The sequence below is a fragment of the Phaethon aethereus genome, assembly GCF_964289735.1.
Source record: "Phaethon aethereus genome assembly, chromosome: 6".
NCBI lineage: Eukaryota > Metazoa > Chordata > Aves > Phaethontiformes > Phaethontidae > Phaethon > Phaethon aethereus.
In genome coordinates, this window is record NC_138580.1 from 11,835,883 (window position 1) to 11,858,055 (window position 22,173).

At 40.6% G+C, this 22,173-nt stretch overlaps 1 protein-coding gene across 4 annotated transcripts in view; it reads right to left on the bottom strand.

The window, feature by feature from the left end:
* KALRN (kalirin RhoGEF kinase) overlaps positions 1-22,173 on the bottom strand; it is a gene marked incomplete at both ends in the record, with an annotated part of 523,644 nt that overhangs the window by 154,121 nt on the left and 347,350 nt on the right. For all 4 annotated transcript variants that reach the window (XM_082001554.1, XM_082001555.1, XM_082001553.1 and 1 more), the window contains 10 exons: positions 453-562; positions 1,442-1,508; positions 2,773-2,891; positions 3,983-4,165; positions 6,690-6,812; positions 7,381-7,496; positions 10,840-10,954; positions 11,910-12,059; positions 15,434-15,652; positions 18,308-18,427. In XM_082001554.1, coding sequence (XP_081857680.1) covers positions 453-562; positions 1,442-1,508; positions 2,773-2,891; positions 3,983-4,165; positions 6,690-6,812; positions 7,381-7,496; positions 10,840-10,954; positions 11,910-12,059; positions 15,434-15,652; positions 18,308-18,427 — 1,322 coding nt within the window. The remainder of the gene's footprint in view (positions 1-452; positions 563-1,441; positions 1,509-2,772; positions 2,892-3,982; positions 4,166-6,689; positions 6,813-7,380; positions 7,497-10,839; positions 10,955-11,909; positions 12,060-15,433; positions 15,653-18,307; positions 18,428-22,173) is intronic.

A 22,173-nucleotide genomic window follows, 5' to 3' on the forward strand; every position in this document is an offset into this window, starting at 1 on the left:
TGTGTATATGAAGGGGCATTTATCTGTCTGAAGCACTGAAAATCTCCCAGAACTTCAACAGGGAAGGGTTGTCTGATTTGTTTTTCAAACTGCTTTGGTTTTGATGTGTAACTTGAAGACAGACTTTGAAATTCAGACTGACTTTGTGGGATTCAGCACCCCTAAATGTTAAGTTTATCACTGCTATTGCATTCACATAATATCCTTCATAATAGGACTTTAACATTGTTAATCAGCTGAAGGTGAAGTTAAACTAAGATGCCATTCATTTTTGTAAAAGAAACAAAACAAGAAATCAAACATTGTTTTGCAAATCTGGATCAAGTACTTTAAACTCCTGTGTGCACTGTACTGTAGGTGTTCACTGCAGACACCGCATAGATGTATAGATATACACATGCCTTTGGTTTTCTTAGTCAGTAAACATTAACAGAACCGTTAGGAAAACCTACTTGTTATGAAAGTCATATATCTCCTGAATATTGCCAAAGATGATGTGCTCTTTATTAAGGATCCCAGCGGGTATTTCTTCCACTCCACTTGTCATTTCCCAAAGGTAAGTCTGGAAGACACCAGAAATTCTTAGCTTTGTGAATAAATGCAGTGAAAAAGAGTAGATCTCCCTGTTTTATTGCCAAAGACACAAGCTGACAAGGGAACTATGTACTTTAAGTTTAAATAAACAAGCTAAAAAAAATAAAAAGCTCCAGAGAAATTCGAAGTGCTGACACTTAGAAGTTATCTAAGGAGAAAGCAGAAACATGCCAACACTATCTGTCTTTGCTGTCCAACTGACGGTGTCCAAAAACTGCAGGCACAAACAGTTGAAATATAGCTGGATTTGCCACTTCAGTAGCATTAGATACATAAAAATTTCTTTCTAATTGGACGAATGTGAAAGCTGACAGATACATTCTGCTTTTTGCCCTGAATATCACAGTCCCCTTCAGGAACACCCTGCTGTAGAGCTCGGCAAAGTATTTGACAGTGCAAATCCAGCTCTTTCTCTAGTAGGAGATGATCAAAAGGAATACATTTGAATTCTTAAGAAAATGCTCCATGATTCAAAAAAAAACCCCCTAGAAACCAACAAATTTCAAGTCAACATGCAAATATATTGCTTTTTACTGAGTCCCAGGACATTGCTCTCACTCTGCAGGGGGGAGCGTAGCTTAGCAAATAAAGGCACACTCAGGTGCAGACATTTACAGCCACGGGTGGGGAGCACAGGGCATGGTTCTGCCAGTGGGAGAGAAGCTCCCTCTGCTGCCCACCGAGCTCCCACCACCAGCAGGACATAGCTGTGCAACTAGCCGCCAATGGTGGTACCCTCAGACAGACTCTTGTCAAGGTCATCCTTTGCTGTAGAGCAAACATCACCACCACAAAGGATACCTTGCCCTTCCTGAAAATACCGGAGACTTCCCGGGCCCTAACTTACCTCTAAACATTCATGTAAGTCCCTGACATAAGCTTTTTCCGTCTGAAGCAGCTCAGCCATAATGAATCTGGAAAAAAGGAAAGTATTTCAGGTGTTTTGGACATTATAGGCATTTGTACAATGAACAGAAAACAAAACATACTTCTGTTGTCTTCATGAATCAGTGTACATCCACTCTAAGCCTCCAGCTGCCTCACTTTGCACCTTTCAACTCCATGAATGAAATACCACTTCATACTCCAGTCCTTTGTATGTTTATTTTCTAAATATCTTTTTTTGCATAAAATTCTATTAAGTTGTATTGCTGCAACCCTGAATTACGATTTACTATCTACCTGCCCATCCTTAACCACCAACTGATTCTCAGAAATTTTTTTTCCCTCAGGAGTAAGGTCTTGAGATTCACTGACAACACTTGCATCTTCACTAATAGTCAGTGGTAATTCACCCTGAAACTTGATGTTCAGTGGCTATACAGATGGATTTGGGAAACACCACTACTTTGAAGAGGCTTCAACAGCTTGGTATCTGACCGGAGAAAACCCAGACTGCTGGGAAGCCAAACAACCACATCTGTAGTGCCTGAGGCTGGGCATCTCAAAATTGAAATGCCCAATGATTTGAAAATATGCCACAGGCAGATCATGTGTAACCATTGTTCCCTAAAGTAGAAACCGTTTCTTATCAAGGTTATGCACCGTAGTGACAATTTCAAAAGGCTGAGAAGGATTGTACATACAAATGCTTTACACAATGTTGTCACACAAAAATTAAGACAAAATACTGTGATTTTTGTTTCTAGATTTAAGTGCAACAAGCACTCTTCAAATATTTACTCTAGTATGAAATATTTCCAGTTATCTCAGTTCTACACCCACTGAAATTTGAACCTAAACTTCAAGTGAACTTTTGTGTCACTGAAACCCTGTTAACTCCTCTGGATGTCATTGGAGTTTAGATAATACCCAGACACATAATGGTGTTTTTCATTTTTTCCTGTTCATTTTACTCTTCATATACAACCAGAAGAAATGTCAAGATACTCATGACAATGAGTATCTCCATGACATCAGGGTCTAATCGAAGTGCTTGACTCACTCTTTTCTCTTTCCAAAAGTAACTTCTGATTAAAACCAAAAGAAATTAAACCTGTACATTCTGAAATTCTCTAGCCTCCAAGTCACAACTTCTGCCTACACTTACAGACTTATCTCAATAGCTTTACAGCTGGAAGGAGTTATAGGACTGTCAGTCAGTTCTGGTCATGCAAATATCACAGAATCACTCTGAGATAATGTGTTATGGCGGACCATGAGCATTTGGGGACATACTCTTTCTTTCTGGCTGACTTTCTTTTTTCTTCATTGACTTCATGATTTGCATCTCGCAGCTTTACCTCCCGGTCTGAAAGACTTGCTGGAATAATATCTAGTTCTAGGTCCTTGTTATCCTAGAAAAAGTGACAGTACAGATTTTAAATTAATTGTAATACTACTGTTGTGCAAAATGCAGTATGTTCATGAGATCAAATGCATAAGAAGGGACAAAATTAAGATAAAGATACCAATGTCAGAAAGAAGGAAATTCAAAGAGATTTAGAAGAACTACAGAGAGAAGGGAGGCGAGAAGGTGAGGGAGAAATCTTTACAAAATGCCAACTATGAGATTTATTATAGTCTTCACTGTTACTCCTTTCTAGGAATAGGTATTGATGACAAATATCTACATTTTACCTTACTCCTTCACATCTAAATTACTTGCCTAGTATGTGACATCATAAATAGTCTGATAAAGTAGGGCACTATACAGAGACAATCCCAACTTCCAATGGCCTTCTGCCATGGAAATACCTTTCCAGACTGTGGTTAGTAACTTCGTGTAAACCAGAGACCTTACAAGGAACAGTACATTTAAAGTATCTTGAGCGTGTAAGTGAGGGAATTTATTCCTCTTTCTTTGATACTTAATTTCAAAGGATGGTTGATTGAAAGGTTTTTAAGTGTTTCTGTCTCTGGTGCTCCCCCTTAATACTGTCGCCAGGGAATAGCAGGAGATTCTAATTTTTGTTTCTCTTGTGTTGCTCTATTTCACCTAAAAGAGCTCAGAGATGAGGTTGGGGATCAAGTTTTTGGTTAATTAAAGGATGAGAGAATGGAAAATTACATTCAAAGCCTGAGTTTGATCCAAAGTAATTGTGTGGCAGCAGGATTTATGGCTTATGCTAAAATTAACACAGACTTTTATTCCAATAATGTGTTTCCCCTCCTTCCCAGTAGCTACCTGGTCTCCTGGAGAATGGTGCAAACATTTGCTTAGAAAGTCTTTGTGATCTTTATCTGTCTCCTCCTCATATGACTGATCTGCCACAAAAAAACTTTTTCTCTTCAGAAACAGTTCTGAGCTTGGCTAGGTAGGTTGGCTAGGTTTTAAGTGTTTCTAATGGACACACAATAACCTGCAGCATTCACACCATAGCCTTCACTTCCCTCTGTGACTTCCAGCTTTGTTATAAAACCCCAGCAGGACATGGACTTACAGTACCTCTGTATTGATTCCAAGGGCTTTTTCCAGGGAGTAGCGGTATTTCCCCATCCTGAGAGAGAAGTCACGGTAGCGTTTGTCAACGGTGGTGACCCACTTCCTAATTTCAGTGGCGTGTATGTGTCCTTTTTCTACAAAGCTGTCAGCCAGCTGGATGAGAAGCTTCACTTTCTCCTTTGTTTGCTGCCCAAAATATGGTCCTCGGTTATGTTGCATTATTATTATTTCCTTTGCTTTTTAATTCGCATAGCAGTTAGAAGTAGCTCACAATTTTTTATACATCATTAAAGAGTGCCTGTACGTCATTTTATACAGAATCAGATGCTTTAAACTTTGCCCAGTAAAACATGAAAGGAATGACACTTTTATAAGGACACTTATCAAGCTGCAGGAGATAGAAAAAGTCAAGTTTTTTAAACCATACAAACACATAAGGAAAACATGTTGGAAGTTAGACATGCCTCCTTCCCATAACCAAAAACTTATTTTTTTGTGAGCCTTGGAGTAGAAGACAGGATTTAAAAATCACACCTCATAAAATACACCCTGTTACTCTGAATCTATACTGAGGCGGTTCTGCAGACCCGTGTAGGCAGATCATTAATAGACCACATATCAGTCCAGGAAGTGAGTTTGAGTTGCTACTACTCTGTTTCAGAAACAAACAGAATTTAAATCCAAATTCCTGGTCTAGTATAAAATCCCTCGTCAGTATTTTAGTTCCAGTTAGAGCATTACAAACTAAAAGATGACCGAACTCCAAAACATACAATGAGCCTGCCCAAACCTTCCAGGGGTCTTTTCTATTCTACCTGGGCTCTGACTGCCCCTTAGTCACTATGGTTTTCCATGTTGAGGAACTTTGTGCAAATCTGGCACAAAGCAACTACTTACAAATTTTAGCTTAGATTCCAAATCTATCCCAGGAACTGATGGTGCCTGGACCCTATGTTTGAGCCAAGCCAAGTATAAAATGCTTATAAAAACTGAGCTATCAACTGTACAGGCTGCACTCCAGCTGTAACACACACGTTAATCCTCAAAAGCAAAAGGAGAATCAGTCATATCCCCAGAGGTACTGCCAAGCTGCTTTTCAGAGATGGGGAGAACTTTCTGCTCTGCCTGAAGCGAGACATGCTGTCAGGTACTTGACATCATCAGCAGTCTGGCCACAAATGGACAAATGCATGTCAGGGCAAAAAACGTCTAGCAGGTTTCAAACACATAACTAAATTCAAGAAATTTCGCCAGTAAAATAAATTAACAGCAGAATCAGAGGCCAGTTTAACAAATTAACTGAGTACTTAAGCAAGGCTAGGTATGGAGGAGTAAAAATCTGACTTCCTGTCATATTTAAAGGGTGTTTCGTTCCCAAAAGCTACTGGTGTTTTGCTTGTCAAAGAGTTTATTTGTCCAGAAAGTTATTTGGATCAGGAAGGTTTTCAGTTACAGCTTAATTGGAGAATAACATGTCTGGGAGTGACATGTATGTACCAGATTGCAGGTGGCAGTGAAAATATTCTAGGTCAGCGGTAGGAAGTGATTTACTAGAGCCCTAGGAAGCAAGACTAGCTGCATCACTGTAAGGAACAGCCAGTAACAGTCAATAAGGAACAAGGTATAAAACTCAATCCTAGGCTAAGTCAAGAGTAGAAATAGTTTAGAAACTTCAGGATTAATCAGGATTATTCTGATCACAATTAAATTATAAACTGGAACACAATTTCAGGTGGACTGATTATGGGTAATTCCAGGCCAGAAGTACTGTTAAAGGAATGTTGTATAGGTCCTGTCTGATTAAATTAACTTCCAGCCACTGCTAGTTACCTCCCATTTTCACAAACATGCAAGCTAAGGAAAAAGAAAGGGGACAAGAAGAACACAAAGCCCATGAATCAAAACCCATGCAAGCATGGACAGCCTAACGAGGAATTTAAGGATTACAGAAGATCAATTTCAGGATACAGGGAAATAGCTTTATCAAAGCCATGGCCTTGCTGCAGTCCGACTTTGCAATTTAGATTCTTATAAATGACTGTGAATTCACTGTCTGTGAATTACTTGTGGTTTGAAATAATTTTTCTGAAGCAGATCCAATCACCATTCCCCATAAACCCCACCAGGTTTCTCAGAATTGCTCCATATAAATTAATAGATTCTTGGTAATGCAACTTTGTATTAAAAAATGTTCACCCCAGAGTTTACAAACCCATTTATTTAAAGTATTTAGTTGGGATCAGCAGATTCTATCTAATGAGATAAATGATCATCTATGATCAACCCAGCTGGAATTAACGACTCAAGTCGTGGTTGTAATGACAGAAGAAACAGTCAGGGAATCCAAGATGACCCTGGATATGTTCAGACCAATTAGTTACTCTATACCATTCTTGTATAATTGTTTGAGGATAGAATTAGGGTACGTCTCATCAGATTCCTGTAAACGGACTTTCTCTTCCTTCTAATCAGAATAAAAAATGCTCCATAACCAGTACAGACCAAGGGGGAGAAAACCTCCTTTTTGAGCCTGTGTCTTGTTAAAAATGAAAGATCACAGTTCTCAAAAGACATTTATCTTCCAGGCTAGGAATGTCAGGAGGAAAATACAAAATTATAAAAAAATTATTACAGAGATTTAAGGCATTAAAACGGGGTCGTAAACATAGACTAAGGCAGATGTCATAATTAGATTAAAGTCACTGTTTACCTTGGCAGGTACTCTGAATTCCCCATATTCCTTCAGGAGTTCCTGAGTTTCTTCTGCTGATTCCCCAGTGGAGTTGTGAGTAGAGAGGTAATATTCGCCTGTTTCTTGGATCCAGTCTAAGGCCTGTGAATGTCAAAAACAACCAAAAGAAAAACAAAACAAACAGTCTTTGCTTTTCAAGAACTAATCCTCTGGCAAAAAATATGCCAAATCAAGGATATCAAATCCATTAGGACTTAATACTGCGTATAATAAAACACCTTCTAGGAACATAAAAAAAGAATACAGTAATCAAAGCAGATGGGAGAGGATACAAAAGGTGCTGTATGTTTGCTATGAGAAAAAGGAGTGTAGGGAATTCTACCTATACACAGATAAATCTGCATACAGGGGAAGCAGTTTTCTCATTCAGTAATAGCTCAATAAAACAAGCTTGCTCTTATATTCATTTTCAAACAGATGAACAAATCCAGAAATTAACTTGATCTGGCAAAAATACTGAACTTTGTTGTTGGTTTTTGGTATTTTCTTAAATTATTTTAAAAATCTACATTTACCATGTTTTCAAAAGTTACAGTTTTTAAATACAACTTGAGATTGCAACAGGAACCGCACACAGATGCATTACATGGATACAAGAAATATTTACACACTGCCAGGACAGAAAGACAAAGCAGGGTTTTTACACTACCTGCTTGGCACTGCGCTCAAAGACAACATATTGTTGGCACTGATCTAGTCTTCGCTTCTTCAGGGTCCAGAAGTGAAGAACCCGGTTCTCCCTCTGCAGCAGCTCACTCAGAATGGCTGTAGGGCAAAGGAAAATGTCTGCATGATGAGCCATTCTGCAAGTGCATGCAGAAATAAGCCATAAAGAGCTAAATTTACTCTGCCTGGACCACGTTCTCCAGAGCAGAGCCCCTGGGACTGTACTTCTTAAAAAACAAGCATTGATTAAAAAAAAAACCCAAACCACAAACAAATACTACCACCTGCCCCCCCGCCCCTTCTGGTAAAGAAGAAAATGCTAGAACAGAGTTTGGGATTTACTCCCATAAATACACTGGATTACGTGATTTCTAGTCCTTCCATTCTCTTCTGTTGCTTATTTCAGGGGCCTAGTACTGGTTGACATAGGAGAAGGTGCCCTTTTACTGCCTTGTCTGTCGCTCTGGCCGCAGGCTCCCCAGCACTTGGCACCAAAGCCTGTTGTCCCATGCAGAGCTCGGGTCATGACTGAATTTAATCCAGACTTGAGCCCCCAGTTTGACATACATGGTAAGGTTTCTTATACAGCTGTGCTGTCTGGCAACCCTCTGTGTGCTCCCTGTGCAGTTACTGCTGGGCTACGATTTTGGTTTGAGGCCTGGTATTGGTCCTCTGAAGTGTTTTCTGTCTGATGGGGCTGTGACAGACACCGAGATTCAGGAAGAGAGTCTAGGACACACGTGTTCTCCTTCAAAACCCAAGTGCTCAGCCAAACCATATTAACTTGATAAAAAGGTGTGATTTAACTCTTTAAAAAGTACCATGGGTTTAACTGAAACGATTACAGGCAGAGAGAGCACAAGAGATTTATACTATATCACTAACATAAACCTTAGTTAAACCCGAGTTTTTCTAATTAAGCTGAGCTAAGTCATGTGTAGCTGGCAGCAGCCTGGCTCATCCCAGCCATGCCTGGGTATGGAGCTCAGGTAGCTACCTCGGCAGGTAAGGCATGGCAGCCCTCCTGCCTGATCCTCAAAACAGAGCATGCACTAGCGGGGTCTTAGGCACAAGCAGCCCAGGCAGCAGCTACACTCTTTTATATATTAAAACATTGAGTCTGGCTTCTCACCCACTTACAGTGACTTATGATCATCTACAGCATCTGTTAATAACCTCTCTCACCCTAAACGCTTTCTGAATGTACAGATATTCATTGCTTATGTATTAACACTAGTGGCAGCAAACAGATTTGGATGTATCCTTCCACATATACAAGTGTGACACTGATTATGGTAAAAAAATTTGTAATACTTAAGTCGATTGCAAAACCTAGCCCAGTCCCTGCTGAGGACAATGGGAACCTTGTCTGAGTGACAGAAGGAATATGAAGCTTGTTATGGGTGCTCCAGATCAGGTCTCTGCATAAACAGTTTATGCCAAATAAAACTAATTTCACAGAATCACAGAATCACTAGGTTGGAAAGGACCTTCAAGATCATCAAGTCCAACCATTGATCCAGCGCCACCATGTCCCCTAAACCATGTCCTGAAGTGCCACATCCACATGTTTTTTGAACACTTCCAGAGATGGCGACTCTACCACCTCCCTGGGCAGCCTGTTCCAATGCCTGACCACCCTCTCAGTGAAGAAATTTTTCCTAATATCCAATCTAAACCTCCCCTGGCGCAACTTGAGGCCATTTCCTCTCGTCCTATCACTAGTTACTTGGGAGAAGAGGCCAACACCCTCGTCGCCACAACCACCTTTCAGGTAGTTGTAGAGAGCGATAAGGTCTCCTCTCAGCCTCCTCTTCTCCAGACTAAACAACCCCAGTTCCCTCAGCCGCTCCCCATAAGACTTGTGCTCCAGACACCTCACCAGCTTCGTTGCCCTTCTCTGGACACGCTCCAGCACCTCAACATCCTTCTTGTAGTGAGGGGCCCAAAACTGAACACAGGATTCGAGGTGCAGCCTCACCAGTGCCGAGTACAGGGGCACAATCACTTCCCTACTCCTGCTGGCCACACTATTCCTGATACAGGCCAGGCTGCTGTTGGCCTTCTTGGCCACCTGGGCACACTGCCGGCTCATGTTCAGCCGGCTGTCAACCAGCACCCCCAGGTCCCTTTCCGCCGGGCTGCTCTCTAGCCACTCCTCCCCAAGCCTGTAGCGTTGCAATTTTGTTCTGTATTAATGACTTTGATTTGGAAGCACAATAAGTATCCTACTAAATGGTGCTTTTATTCTGAAATAAAGTGTCCACTTCAAAGATGTTCTGTGGATAGACTCACCAAGCGTAAGAATTACACGTTTATCTTAGAAAATGACTAATATACTGATTTTTATATAAGTGAGTAATTTCAAAAAAGCTCAGTGAGGGACACTCACAAGCTTATATCAGGTGCATATTTAAGGGCTTGCTGAATAAGGGTTTAATTAATTTTCCTGTGATTTTCAACTGTAGGGAACAAAAGTCCACAACAACAACAAGCATTTGATACAGTAGAGGGGGAAAGTTGAGCCAAGTTGAATTAACATTGAAGAGCTGGTATTGAAAGAAAGGAGGGAAATAATCTCTTCAGTAGCACCATTTTAATCTTCTGTGTATAACTAAAGTTCCCATCCCTCCCACAATACATGACTATACTGCTTTTAACCTGTATCTTTCTGCAGCTTGTGAGAATGACAATAATAACAACAAAAATTGGTTTAGTTCTGCAGAATCACTTTGCTCATTCTTATCAGTACCTTGCAGCATCGCTAGGCACAGATTAATAATTGTTTGATTAAGCAGAGGAGTGGAAACATTTCAAACATCTCAGGTGTATCACCTGATTGTAAACAGTGCTCTTTTGACTAAAGGAAAGTTAACTCCAGGCAGGTACTTTTGTTGGCAATCGTTTGATGGGGTAGGACATCAAACAGGATTCCAGGGATGAAAGAATAGCAGGTCCATCCTAGGAACAAACAAGTTTGGGGTCCATTTTTTTCCAATGCTCAGCAGCAACAGGATGTAGCTAGACCTTGTATTTGATATGTGCTTACTTATTTACACATTTTTAGATATTAAGGCAAAATACTGTCTGATCATCTCAGCTGACAACCTACATGATGGGGAATGGCATAGTGTCACTCTCATGGACTGTCCCGACAAGAGAAGCTAGAGACAGCCCATGTTTTAAATGCCTTTCCTTTGGCGCTCCCCCCATTTGCAACAGCAGAGTTCCATATAAGAACGCACGCCTCGCGGAGGAGGGATCACCTTCTGAGAGGCCTCACTGCCATTGTGAAAGGTGTCAGGCATATGTATAATTTTATTGACAGCAGATGGCAAAACTTAAGGTGCCTCTCAGCATGTCCACAAACTTTACGATGACCACACAGCAGAGAGGGAAGCAAACCAACCCTTCAATGCTGTCACCGCACTGGTGCACCAACCTTTCACTTGCTGCTCAGGCCCCCTTGTATGGCTTGCTACTCCGGGCATGCTGACGTTGTTCCGGTGGATATACTTGAGGAATACCTCAGCGTTCCTTCGTGCTAGTGTACAGGCCTAAGAAAAAGAGTCCCCACCAAAGAAGAGTCAGTAAAGATGAGCAAAGAAAGCAAAGGGAATTCTCTGATGATTTTGCAGGGTGAAGTTCTCTTTCATATGGGAATATGAGAGTTTCAGCTAAGAGTCAATAAACTCAGCTAACAAATTAACAGTCTCATAAATGTATTAAAATACATGAGTCATTTTGAATCTAGTGGCTTATTTTATATATTAAGGCAAATTAATGACAATAATAAACCAAGTATATTTATTATTGTCATTATGTATTTCACATACATTTTCAATCTAACCAAAGCTAACCCATCCCTCAAGAAAAGTACTTATTGATTCAAAAAGTGTACAATCTAGAGGCATACTTTCTTAAACCTTGCCTGCAAGAGTAGTTTCATGTTGTGTATCAGTTTTAGTGGAAGGCGGGAGGTTGGCTGTCAGTTGACTTGTCTGTCTGTCAGCTCTGCAGTTCTTACAAAGCAGCACCTGGAAGGCAGGAGGAAATCTGTTTCCATCCTGGTGCTGCCCTGCAGAGACACAATTGCTTCAGTTGTTACTAGTTCTTCAGCTATTGGCTTGGAGGACAGAATTTGAAATGCTGGATGGTTTTTATAGGCCAACACCAAAATGCCATACAATCCCTATCATTTATAATGCTCATCATATGCAATTTTGAGAATTTGAACTTTGAACCAGCACAACAACTAATATCCTCCAAGTCCAATGCAAATACCACCTAAACAGTCCCGAAGTCATCTCTCTGAGATATGCATTGATGATAATGCATATTATTAATCACCACTCCTACTATAACAGTGTGAAACTGGCCTGGGTTTATACAGCCAGCCAGTAACTGAACTAGAATTACACCTCAGAGCCTCCTCTCAAACTCATCAACACTGATCTATATTGACTACTTAATGGGAAGTTTTCTTGAATTTTTAGAGGACTACAATGAGACCTTGAGAAAAGCCTCCTTCTGTTCCAGATGTTTGCTGATCAGAGGGATGACATGGTCTATCTCAGCTGCTGGTCCAAGTTTGTCTCGACCTCCACACCAGTCTTCATCCCGTCTGTATTCTTGCTCCAAGCTCTCTAATACACTGCACACCTGAAACATGCCCATTGCATAACAGTTCAGTTATCTACAATCACTATCAGGAGGAACATATTCAGTAAAAGTCTATGACCAATAACATTTCAAATCTAAATGCTTTGGACTATGGGCCATGGCATGGAGGGTAAGTGGGTAAGAAACAGGTCCTGGACAGAATGATCTAGCAGTTCTTCTTACCCATAGGGATCTGTACCATTTGGGATGCAATTCATCTAGTTTTAAGGATGATAAATCCTTCTTCTCTTCCAATGGATAATGGGGTGGAAGCTCAAGAGGTTGAATCAAGGCAGGGGTCAGTGTTGGCCCCAGTGGATCGTTCATGAAACAATCCCTATTCCAGAAGGCTGCTTTAGATGTATTTAAATCCCACTGAAGCCAAGGGACTTAGCACATACTTAAGGAAAAACACATGCTTAAATACTTTCCTGAAACAAAATCTGAAGCTGGAACTAATTCTCTTCAGCTGCATGTTAGTTGCTCCCTACACAGCTTTTGTAAAGATTGATGGAAACCAATAGACATTAAATCAGTGTCGCAACCTAGGTGGATGCAGGTGTTCCACTGTACAGAGCTTACACAAGTATATTTTATCTTGGTAGAATAATGGGAATGAGGTAAATAAACCAACACAGCCTGGAAACTGTGTGCACTGGCCCCAGACAAGGCTGAGTCTTTTGCATTGCAGATCCTGAGAATGACTCTTAGTGGCCTGTGCAGACACCAAAAAAACTGCAGAAGTTTTCAGGGCTATTTGGAACTTCCCTCTTTTCTCTCAGAGGGCTCGTCGTACACACTCTACTGCTGAGATAATGCAAGATCCAGTTGTTATTGCTGGGGGTCTAGCTAACCATGTTTATCCCTTTCTCACTCACTTCTGCAATTTTTATATGAACACAGTTATCATTCAGAAGACCCTACATGCTCAAGAGCATAGTCTGGAAGAGACTCCAGCATCACTCACCAATCCTCCCCGCTATCGCAGGCCATTTTCATATAACTCCGTTCATGAACACATCAAACTCCATTTTAAGACTGGTGAACGGAGGTGAACTGATCAACTTACCCTGCTGCCAGGCTGTTCAAGGACCTTATGTGTTTGACAATCTAAAATCATCTTCTTACTTGGATGCAAATCAGCATTCACCCTCGAACACTTATTGGAGAGCCCCATGTGTTATTTAGGCACAGAAAAGCATTTCCATTTTACTACTTAGTTCTCAAAAACTTTGGTACTCTAATGGACTTCGATGACTTAAAAAAGTGAAAGTTAGATGGACTGCCTGGGGTCCACATCTTTCCAGAAAGGACGGTCCCTCCACATGCAAATATTATATCTCTGTTAAGATGATGAGAGAAATTAATATAAAGTGGGCTGTCAATGAAGTCTGAGAGAAATTGGGCTATTTGAAAGCTGGGGTTCCACCAGTTACATCAAGAACATTGTATGCTCGGGGAAGACAGGCATGAAAGAGTTTGGCGGGCTGTAGTAATCTCTCCACCCTTTTAGCTGCTTTTTCTAGATACTCAGACAATTCGCAGTAAATTACTGAATCCGCTGTCATCCAGTCAGGGAGCAGACCGTTAAGGGCCACAGATCAGTCGTGTAGCCTAAAAGAAGACAGACTACTTGCAGCAGTGAGTTTATGAGCATTCAAAGACTGAACGATCTTTGCCCTAAACATTTGCTGAATACACACAACTAATGAGTGAACTGGTGGGCACTGCAGTATGCTTGTCTATGACTTGGAAACAGGGAGAGAGACCGACTTGATAAATTACTGGCTGTGCATAGTTTGTCCAGCACATTTGACTGTCTAAAGCACTAATGAATCCCTTAATGGTTTTCATTTCTCACAATCCTCCACCAGCAGTAATTCATTTCAATCTTGAATGCATCAGGGACTGTAAATCTGTTTGAAACTCTTCACAGTGAAAGACATTCATTATAAGGAATGAATTCATCTTAAACAATCTTAAAAATGCATTAAACAAATGACACCAAAAAGTGGCCCAAGGACCATCAACAGCCTTGATGTTAATGAAAAAATAATCTCTTTCCATAATGATATATTTAGTTGTGCTAAAAATCTTCCCATGTCTGGTTCTCTAACTGAGGAACCAACTGTGTGATAATAACAATAGAAAATTTAATGGAAATCACTGCTGCCTTTTGTATAAAACCACAGGTTCCTGCAATGTCCACGCTAACACAAACTGCCTGGCTGCAATAAATTACATCAGGCAAGGCTATTCAAGTATCCGCACTATGACACTAATTCTCACTAACTACAGTAAAAATGGCACCTGTTTGTGCAAGGGATGAATAACCCCACCATACCAGCAGCCAACCGGAATGTGTTTTGCAATTCATGGACACCTGGAATGAAGTAAAGTTAGAACTAACCATCATATCTCAACGTATGTTGACATATGATGGTTACTGCTGTAATTATCTGTGTTGCAGATGGGTTTAAGAGAAATCCCTTCAAAGCTTGGCATCTTTTTCAGCATGGTGGTGTTTAACTACTAGTGAAAACACTGGCTAGTATTGCATGCAAAATAACAGGTAATTAATTGCAAGCAGTTCTCAAGGCAAAGCAGATTTATATTGCTCAAAATTAACTCTGATATCATGAGAACTTGAAACTAAAATGGTGGAATTTCAGAAATTCTTCTTGTTGGAAAGCGGACAATTGAAAAAAAAACAAACTTCAAGAATTACATTGCTTCACTGAAAAATTTAAGATGAAAATTATTGCAAACTGCTGCCTTTGTTTGTTTGTTTTGGGTTTTTTTTTGTTACAATACTTGTCAGAGAAACAATTTTGACTAGTTCAAACTTTGGTTTCCATGTGTGAATTAGCAAAGCAAATGTCTCTTCAGTTAATTTTGCCCGTGCTGTGAGATCCCTTGCTGGCAGAAGACCCTTTGCACTCAGAGTCAGAGTAGAAAACCCACACCTAGCAGCGCTGCTACGTCATGGCGTGCACTCGTATTGGTGTTTACCAGCTGGGAGTCACCTGAGGGCTCAACACTAGCCCTATTCAGGCGACAGAAGGGTTTATATGCACCTAATGTGTGGATGAAGACATGCAAACATATGTAAAAAGGCAAAGGGCAGTTTTTAAGGGCAAGCAGGCCTGACTGAAGCCACACTCTTCCTACTTTTGGGATTACTCAAGGAAAAGGGAGAAGAATGAGCACTGCTCCTTAGTGGTATTAGCAGAGCAGGTATTTGGAACAGTTCAACACTCTGGAAGAGTGGAGAAACTGCACTGCTGGTCTTGGTGAGAGGCAAGACCTTCGCACTATACACTAGGAGCTAAATCCCAGGCTGTAGCAATATGATATGATACTGTTCAGCTCACCTGCTCAGAGGTTTTATAGAAGGCCACCGAGGCATTGACAAGCTTGAGCCTGTCCTCCATCTTCAGCATCAGCTGCTGCCAGTGCAGGGCCACCTTTTCGGCACACTCTCTGATAGCATCGGCATCATAATGCCCAGCCTGCAGCAACACTTCGGCTTTCTGCTGGACCTGCAGGGCACTCTGGTGTGTCTTCTGTAAGGAAGTGGCATGAAAGAGGGACTGTGTATGAGGGGAGGAAAGAGAGGTTGTATAGATGTGCCAGATGTATGGTAGAAAGGTGAAGCGAGGTGTGAGCATGGAGATGTGAGAGAGTGAAACATTTTCAGAGAGTTATCTTCCATTAACAGTTACTTTCTGCAAAGAATTTTAGTTTCAATTATTCACACACATTTGCAACATGTTATTAAAGCTTGGGACAAGCAAGTGCTGGCTAAGATGGGTTAGGTCCACTGATCTGCTACTACCCCTTGGGCAACGACTCGGGGTGGGGTTCCCGGGGGGATCCATTTTGACAGCCCCAATGCCGGCGGCTATTGCGCTGAGTTCCCACCCAGTCTGTACTCAGAGCCGACTGCATCCCGCACAGTCTGCAGATACAAAAGCAAACACCGAAGAGTTGGCAAACTCTGGGCCTAATCACCCTGATTTGACTTGTGCCAGGCAGTTTGCCAGCATCAGCAGCTTTACTCATGTGTGTAATTGTCCTGTCTGCAGGATACAAAACGTCAACCCCAGAAGGCATGAAGATGCCTTACTAAATGGCATGAACTATATCACAAATATTGGCCCCTACAAGATACATTTCTGAAAGTCAGTTCATTCATACTGGAGCTACACTATGCTACCTTTAAGGGCAGAGCTGGGGGGAGTCAAGCCATTTTCTCCACTGTTCCGCAATTTATTCAGTAGCCACTTTATAGGCAGGACTGAACAATGTGCCCCATTCCCCTGCCTACACCAGCTCCTCTCAGAGTAACCAAGTGGTGGTTACACCATGCTCTGTGGCTTGCTGAGAGGAAAATAGCCTCCAGCCTTTCACAGCCTCCTGAGTAACTGTGTTCAGGCACGGTTTAGTCCAATATTTGATTTTAATCTTCTGAACAGAAGCCCTAAGATTTCCCAAAGACTCCTCTGTTCTGCATCCCATTTGTAACTGCTGCTGACAAATTCTCATGTGATACTTTTATGACCTAATCCTGGAACCTGGAAAGAAGCTTGAAATCATCTGGTAATACACTGATGAATAATGCAATGTAGAGAAAGCTATTAGCAAAAAAGGGATTAATATTTGGCAGAAACATTTAGGAAGATGTTCAAGAACAACTGGTTAAATTTAATATCCAGCTGCTTTACTGATGTTAGAGTTGTAATACTTGTTTTAAATAGACTTTAAAGGATTTCAACTGAAAATCAATTCCACATCTAGAACGTCTTTAGAGAATAGTCTGCCTGGTGTGCTTTGCTGATCTCTTCCCCGTATTGAGCTTTAAACACTTTAAATATTTAATCTAGTGTTTTCTCCCTTTGAAAACCTATTTTCCCCTTACTGTGGCATAACCCTCTTCTCCCTCTGTGATTTACATTTACCACCAAATACAAGCACATCCCCAATGGCAGCAAGCTGCGATAACACAGCCAGTGGGTGTCTTGTTCCCCACTGCTGTCTGGCGACGGCTGCCAAGATGTGGTCAGCACAGCTTGGTACCAGCCAGCTAATACAGAGTTGATAGAAACCTTCTTCCTTTTCCCTTAGGATCTGCAACAGCTGCTCCTTCCTTAGTATGAGTGGAGCTGGATGAAAATATGTCATCAGCTGAAATTTATACTTACTAGCAACACTATAATGTATATCGACTTATTTAAAGTTTACCAGAAGACATAAAGACAGTTTCCCCCTCCCCTAAATCAGGCATCGCTTCAAATCTCCATTATGGAAATATTATTTTCATAGTTTAAAGTTTGGTTTAGTTTTGGTTATTTTCAAATATTTATAAAGCACAGAACGGGATTTTCCAACTTGTTCTTTGCTTTGTAAAAAGGTAACAATTAACATAATCTGGGAAGCATACACAACATGTTAAGGAGGAACAGGAGAAAGCCATGGCCCCTCTTTCTCGCAGCCAGAGTGAGCACACCCTCCGAGTGCAGGGTTTGTTCATAATGACAAAGATATATAAAGTGCTGAGCCTAACTACGAGTCTTGTAGTGCCCTACTCAGGGGAGTCTATAGCCCTCCACTACCTTCTCATTCAAAGGAAAGCAGCTCAGAGGAGGTGCTACTCCCTCCTGTCATGTCCTGGCCCTGTGAGTGAGGCAAACGAGTTGGCTCACAACATAGTTTTCACGGATCAGGTCAAAGATGCGCTACTCCCGGGCAAGCAGGGGCAAAAGCTCGGTTCTGTAGGCAATTCTTAAAAATTGCCCCTCATGCCTCTTCTTCAAAGTAAAGTTATTTGAGAATGTGGGTTTGAATGAACATCTCTTCTGTTGCCAACAAGAGGAGATTGAATGAAACAAAGTTTTCATGTGAGAGCATTATCCAGTGACAAAGATATTCATAAATGAATGCTGTGAAACGATCTGCAAATAATAGACATGGGAAGAAACTGATTTCACAAACTTTTCCCATTTTCAGATCACTTTGTGAATTTTAATCTTATTTTTTTTTACCAAAGCTGAAGAATTAACTGCAGTTGATAAATAATTTATTTCACTATTAACCTCTGGCTGCATTACGAGTTTAATGATAAGTTCATTTTCCAAAGTTTTTATTCCTTCCCTTCCTTCAAGCAAGCAACGATTGATGCCCAGGAGATAACTTTTTGTATGATGTTCACCTGGGAAGGAGAAACAAAATTAACTTATTCGTGTTACCTCTATGGCCAGCTGAAACTGCTCATGCTCTCGCTGGAGCTGCTCAGCTTCAGAGAGGGAGCTTGCATTGACAAGGCTTGCATTCAGCATCGATTCACCATTCCGGATCCAGCCAAGCACCTGTAAAGAAAGGATGTGCTTAATGGAAAGGTTGCTTCAGCAAATGTTTATGTAGTCACTGATCTGAAAATACTTCAGCCTGGCCTGAAAATACTTCAGCCTGGCTAACAAAAAGGTACTTTGCCCAATGTGGTCTCAGGCTGACCCACTGAGCAGAAAGAAATCCTAGGATAAGGACTTAATGACATAAATTTTTAGAGGGCAAAGATCTTATTGAAGAAGTTATTGGTTGAAGAATTAAACTCCCGAAGTATTTACATGGATAGTGGGATAGCAAATAGCCTTCATTTCCAAGGCTTGATCACAAAAATGAATGTTCCCCTATGCAGATACCCCAGGGCAAAACCACAAAGCGTAATGAGAGAGATTTGAAATTAAAAACATGTATCTCTCAAATTTTCAACTGCAATGACAGACCTTGCAACTCCTCTCTGCTCCCCTTGCCCGTGTTTCTTTCACACAAAAGTCAGAGCTTAGGGGTGAAGAGGGAGAAGACACAGTTGGTTTTGTCTGACACAGAGTTAAGATGCAGTTGGAGTTTCCACCTGCATGCAGAGCTAGGAAGAAATCCCAGGTCTTGCATTTTATATTTAGTCAAGAGGCTTTAAGTCAGGGATATTCAGATTATTTGTAGACATGCAATTCATGCTGTAATGACAGCAGAATCAAATCCTAAATATACATAATTAATCTACCAAGCTTGTATTTACTCATTCAAGCAGCAACATTTTCTGCTATTTTAAGACATGTGTTTGGAAAATTAGCACCCTTCTGGGTGCTAGTTCTTTGCTGTCTTGTCTCAAAGCCTATTTTCTACCTGTGTGGGTGTCAAATTATTCCAATAAAGCCAGAAAGTTTCTGAATTCAATTCACAGATGCACAGGAAATCCTGACTGCCCAATCACTGCCCTAAATTTAGCTCATGATTTACAAAGCTCCAAAATTCACTTTGCTGCAATATTCTACATAGTAATTTCCCTTTTGTGCCATCATTTTCACCAAGTGATCCATTACATTGTCTGAAAGAAATAGGGATTTTCTGTTGTTTTGGTTTTTATCCCTACATCATGTATCACCCTAGTTATAGCCATTCAGTTCCCTGTAGGGGAAGAAAATGAGTTTTCCCTAGGAGAAAGAAAGGGGAGTCATCTACACATGTAGCTGACCCTAATTTATAGAAAATTACATTCTGCTCAGTACAACACTATGGAAAATTTCATTTGTCAACTTTCTCTCTTTCATCAGCAGGTGTTATCGTTCCCGTGGGAAATGCAACAAATATTTAAAAGAAAAGAAATGGGGTTATCCTATGGCAATCTTTTTGGCTGGCATTTTCTATAATCCATCAGACAGGAAAGTTACGTTATTACCTACTACATAGTACCAAAAGCTGAAGTTAACCAAAGGATCACTGTATCTGGGAAAGACTTGAAGTGAGGACATCAAAAAGCAAGACATGCTTTCACATTTTATATACCATGATATATCCTGGCTTGGGCCATTTAGAGTGTAGAAAATATTGAGTATGTATGCTAAAAATGCAGCAGCTTTTTTTTTTTTTAAAAAAAAAAAAAAAAAAAACAAAACCCTATACAATCAGGACATGACAGCATCCTCTTGGGAACAGCTTTCATTTGAGCTGAAATTTTCAAAACCTGCCACAGAAGTTTTGATGCAGATTTCATACAAATATCTGAGCTTCCAAATCCCTAAATAGTAACAAAATCACTGGAAACCTCAGTCTTAAAACAAAGCAACTTGATTAGTGAAAAACTAATAGGCAACAAGGTTGAGTAAGGAGGATGAGGGACCACATAACAGAAAGCAGCCAGGTTTCCTCTAGTGTTAATGATACATGTGCATTCCTCTGCACAACTGTCTTGTTGATTCAAAAATATTCAGGGTAAAGGAGTTCGGGTCAGGCTCTGATGGACTACATCTTGTCAGCAATGCTTACGGCACCCTTCTTGACCAACCTGAGTTGTGCCCCTCCTGCCTTCCCCCAGAGTGTGGGTTCAGGCACTCACTGTGGGGGTCCTGCACTCCCCCTTCCAGGCCCCATGAGCACCCAAGCATTAGCAACTTTTGCTTGAAAGAACTTAAATATTGACCCCACTCTACTTACAAAAGTCTAACACTTAAATGCCAGGGCCTCATTTGGGATAGGATCAGCTTTTTCCATAGTAATGTTTTTCTCTTAGATTTTTTTCCTCTTTTTTTTTTGGTGTGTGTTGTTTACATACAGTAAGAAAAAATTTCAGTTGCATACCCAAACTTCTTAAGTCTAAGTGCAAAACCCAGTCACCTGCAGCACCTTTCATTGTGTCACTGGTTTGGAAGTAGACTGTGAAGTGGTTGGAAGAGAGCATTTATACATTTGTGTCTGTTTTACAAGACCCACAAATTGACTCCTACTTCTATAGTGCTTAATACCTTTTCATTAAAATATGTATAGAAGCTGCTAATACAGCACCAAGATAATTCTCTGATCATTGTCTGTGTTAATAGATTCACCATTATCTGGCAATGTGCAGACAGGCCAGCAGCAAAAGATGGCTTTAAACAGACATTTCCTACAAATTACAGATTTTATCAACTTAGTAGAAGCAGTGATTAAATAATTCTGGAGTTAAATAAATCTCCAAAGACTCTCTTAAAAGGCCTAACCATTTTTTTTTTTTATACTGGAGAAGCAGAAAACACATTGACAGCATCTTAGATAAAGGCCACTTGCCACTGGAGAAGAATTTCACTGCAAGGCATGGGTTGTCTAACACAGCAACCATCACAGTCAGGAAACAACTCCCACCTTGGACTCTAATTTGCTTAAAACAGAATACTTCCGCATATAGCTCCTCTGAAATTAAATAATAGTACCAAGTTTTTCTAGAATGCATAGCCTGAAACTCTGACATCTTCACTGAGCACAGAATCAGACCTTACAGGAAAAATAAAAAGTGAGGCACCTCTTGTGCAGGTTTCCTTAAGAAACGAGAGCTCTGCTTGACTTAGTGTTTCTGCCTGCTGGTTTAGCTTAGTCAGAATGCTTTCTCTGACATTTCTAAAAAAGACTTAAGGCCTTGCTAATGATACCCATCAAGTTATGTGGGAAAAGATTTTTAAGTTGAAAAAGAAAATAAGTGAATCTTTTACATCTCTGGACCCTTTGCAGCTTCTTTGAGAGGCTCTTGCTACCCCAGACAACCATCAGCAAAGACACCTTCTCTTAATTTTAGCTGTGTTCAAAACTGCATCAGCTTTCCAAGAGTTCTGTGACATTAGATTGGGAAAAACCAAAATATATTTGGTCTCTCTTAAATGACTACTTTCCATCATCCTTTGGCGTATTCACCTGGAAGCAAATTTAATGCCAAACAGCAAAAGTGGATGGATAACAGGCACAACAAAGGGAATAAATACACTTCCAAACAACCTGGAAAATAAGTGTAGTGGGACACTGTGAGGATGTCTGGGAGTAAATTAGGTCAAGTTCAACACCTATCAAAAAAAGAAATAAAACATACAAAGATAAAATAAGGGGATAGGGAAACCAAACATTTGCAAGCACAGCATTAGAGACTGTTTTTTAAACTGATCTCCACAAGTCTATTCTGCTATTGCTTTTACGTAAGCAATCCAAGCTCTGTAGTTTCTGTCAGAAATGAGTGGGAACCAAATGAGGGGAAATCAGCCTTGGACAGGATCTTTCTTAATAACAAAGAGTTTGTGAATCACTGATCTAGACT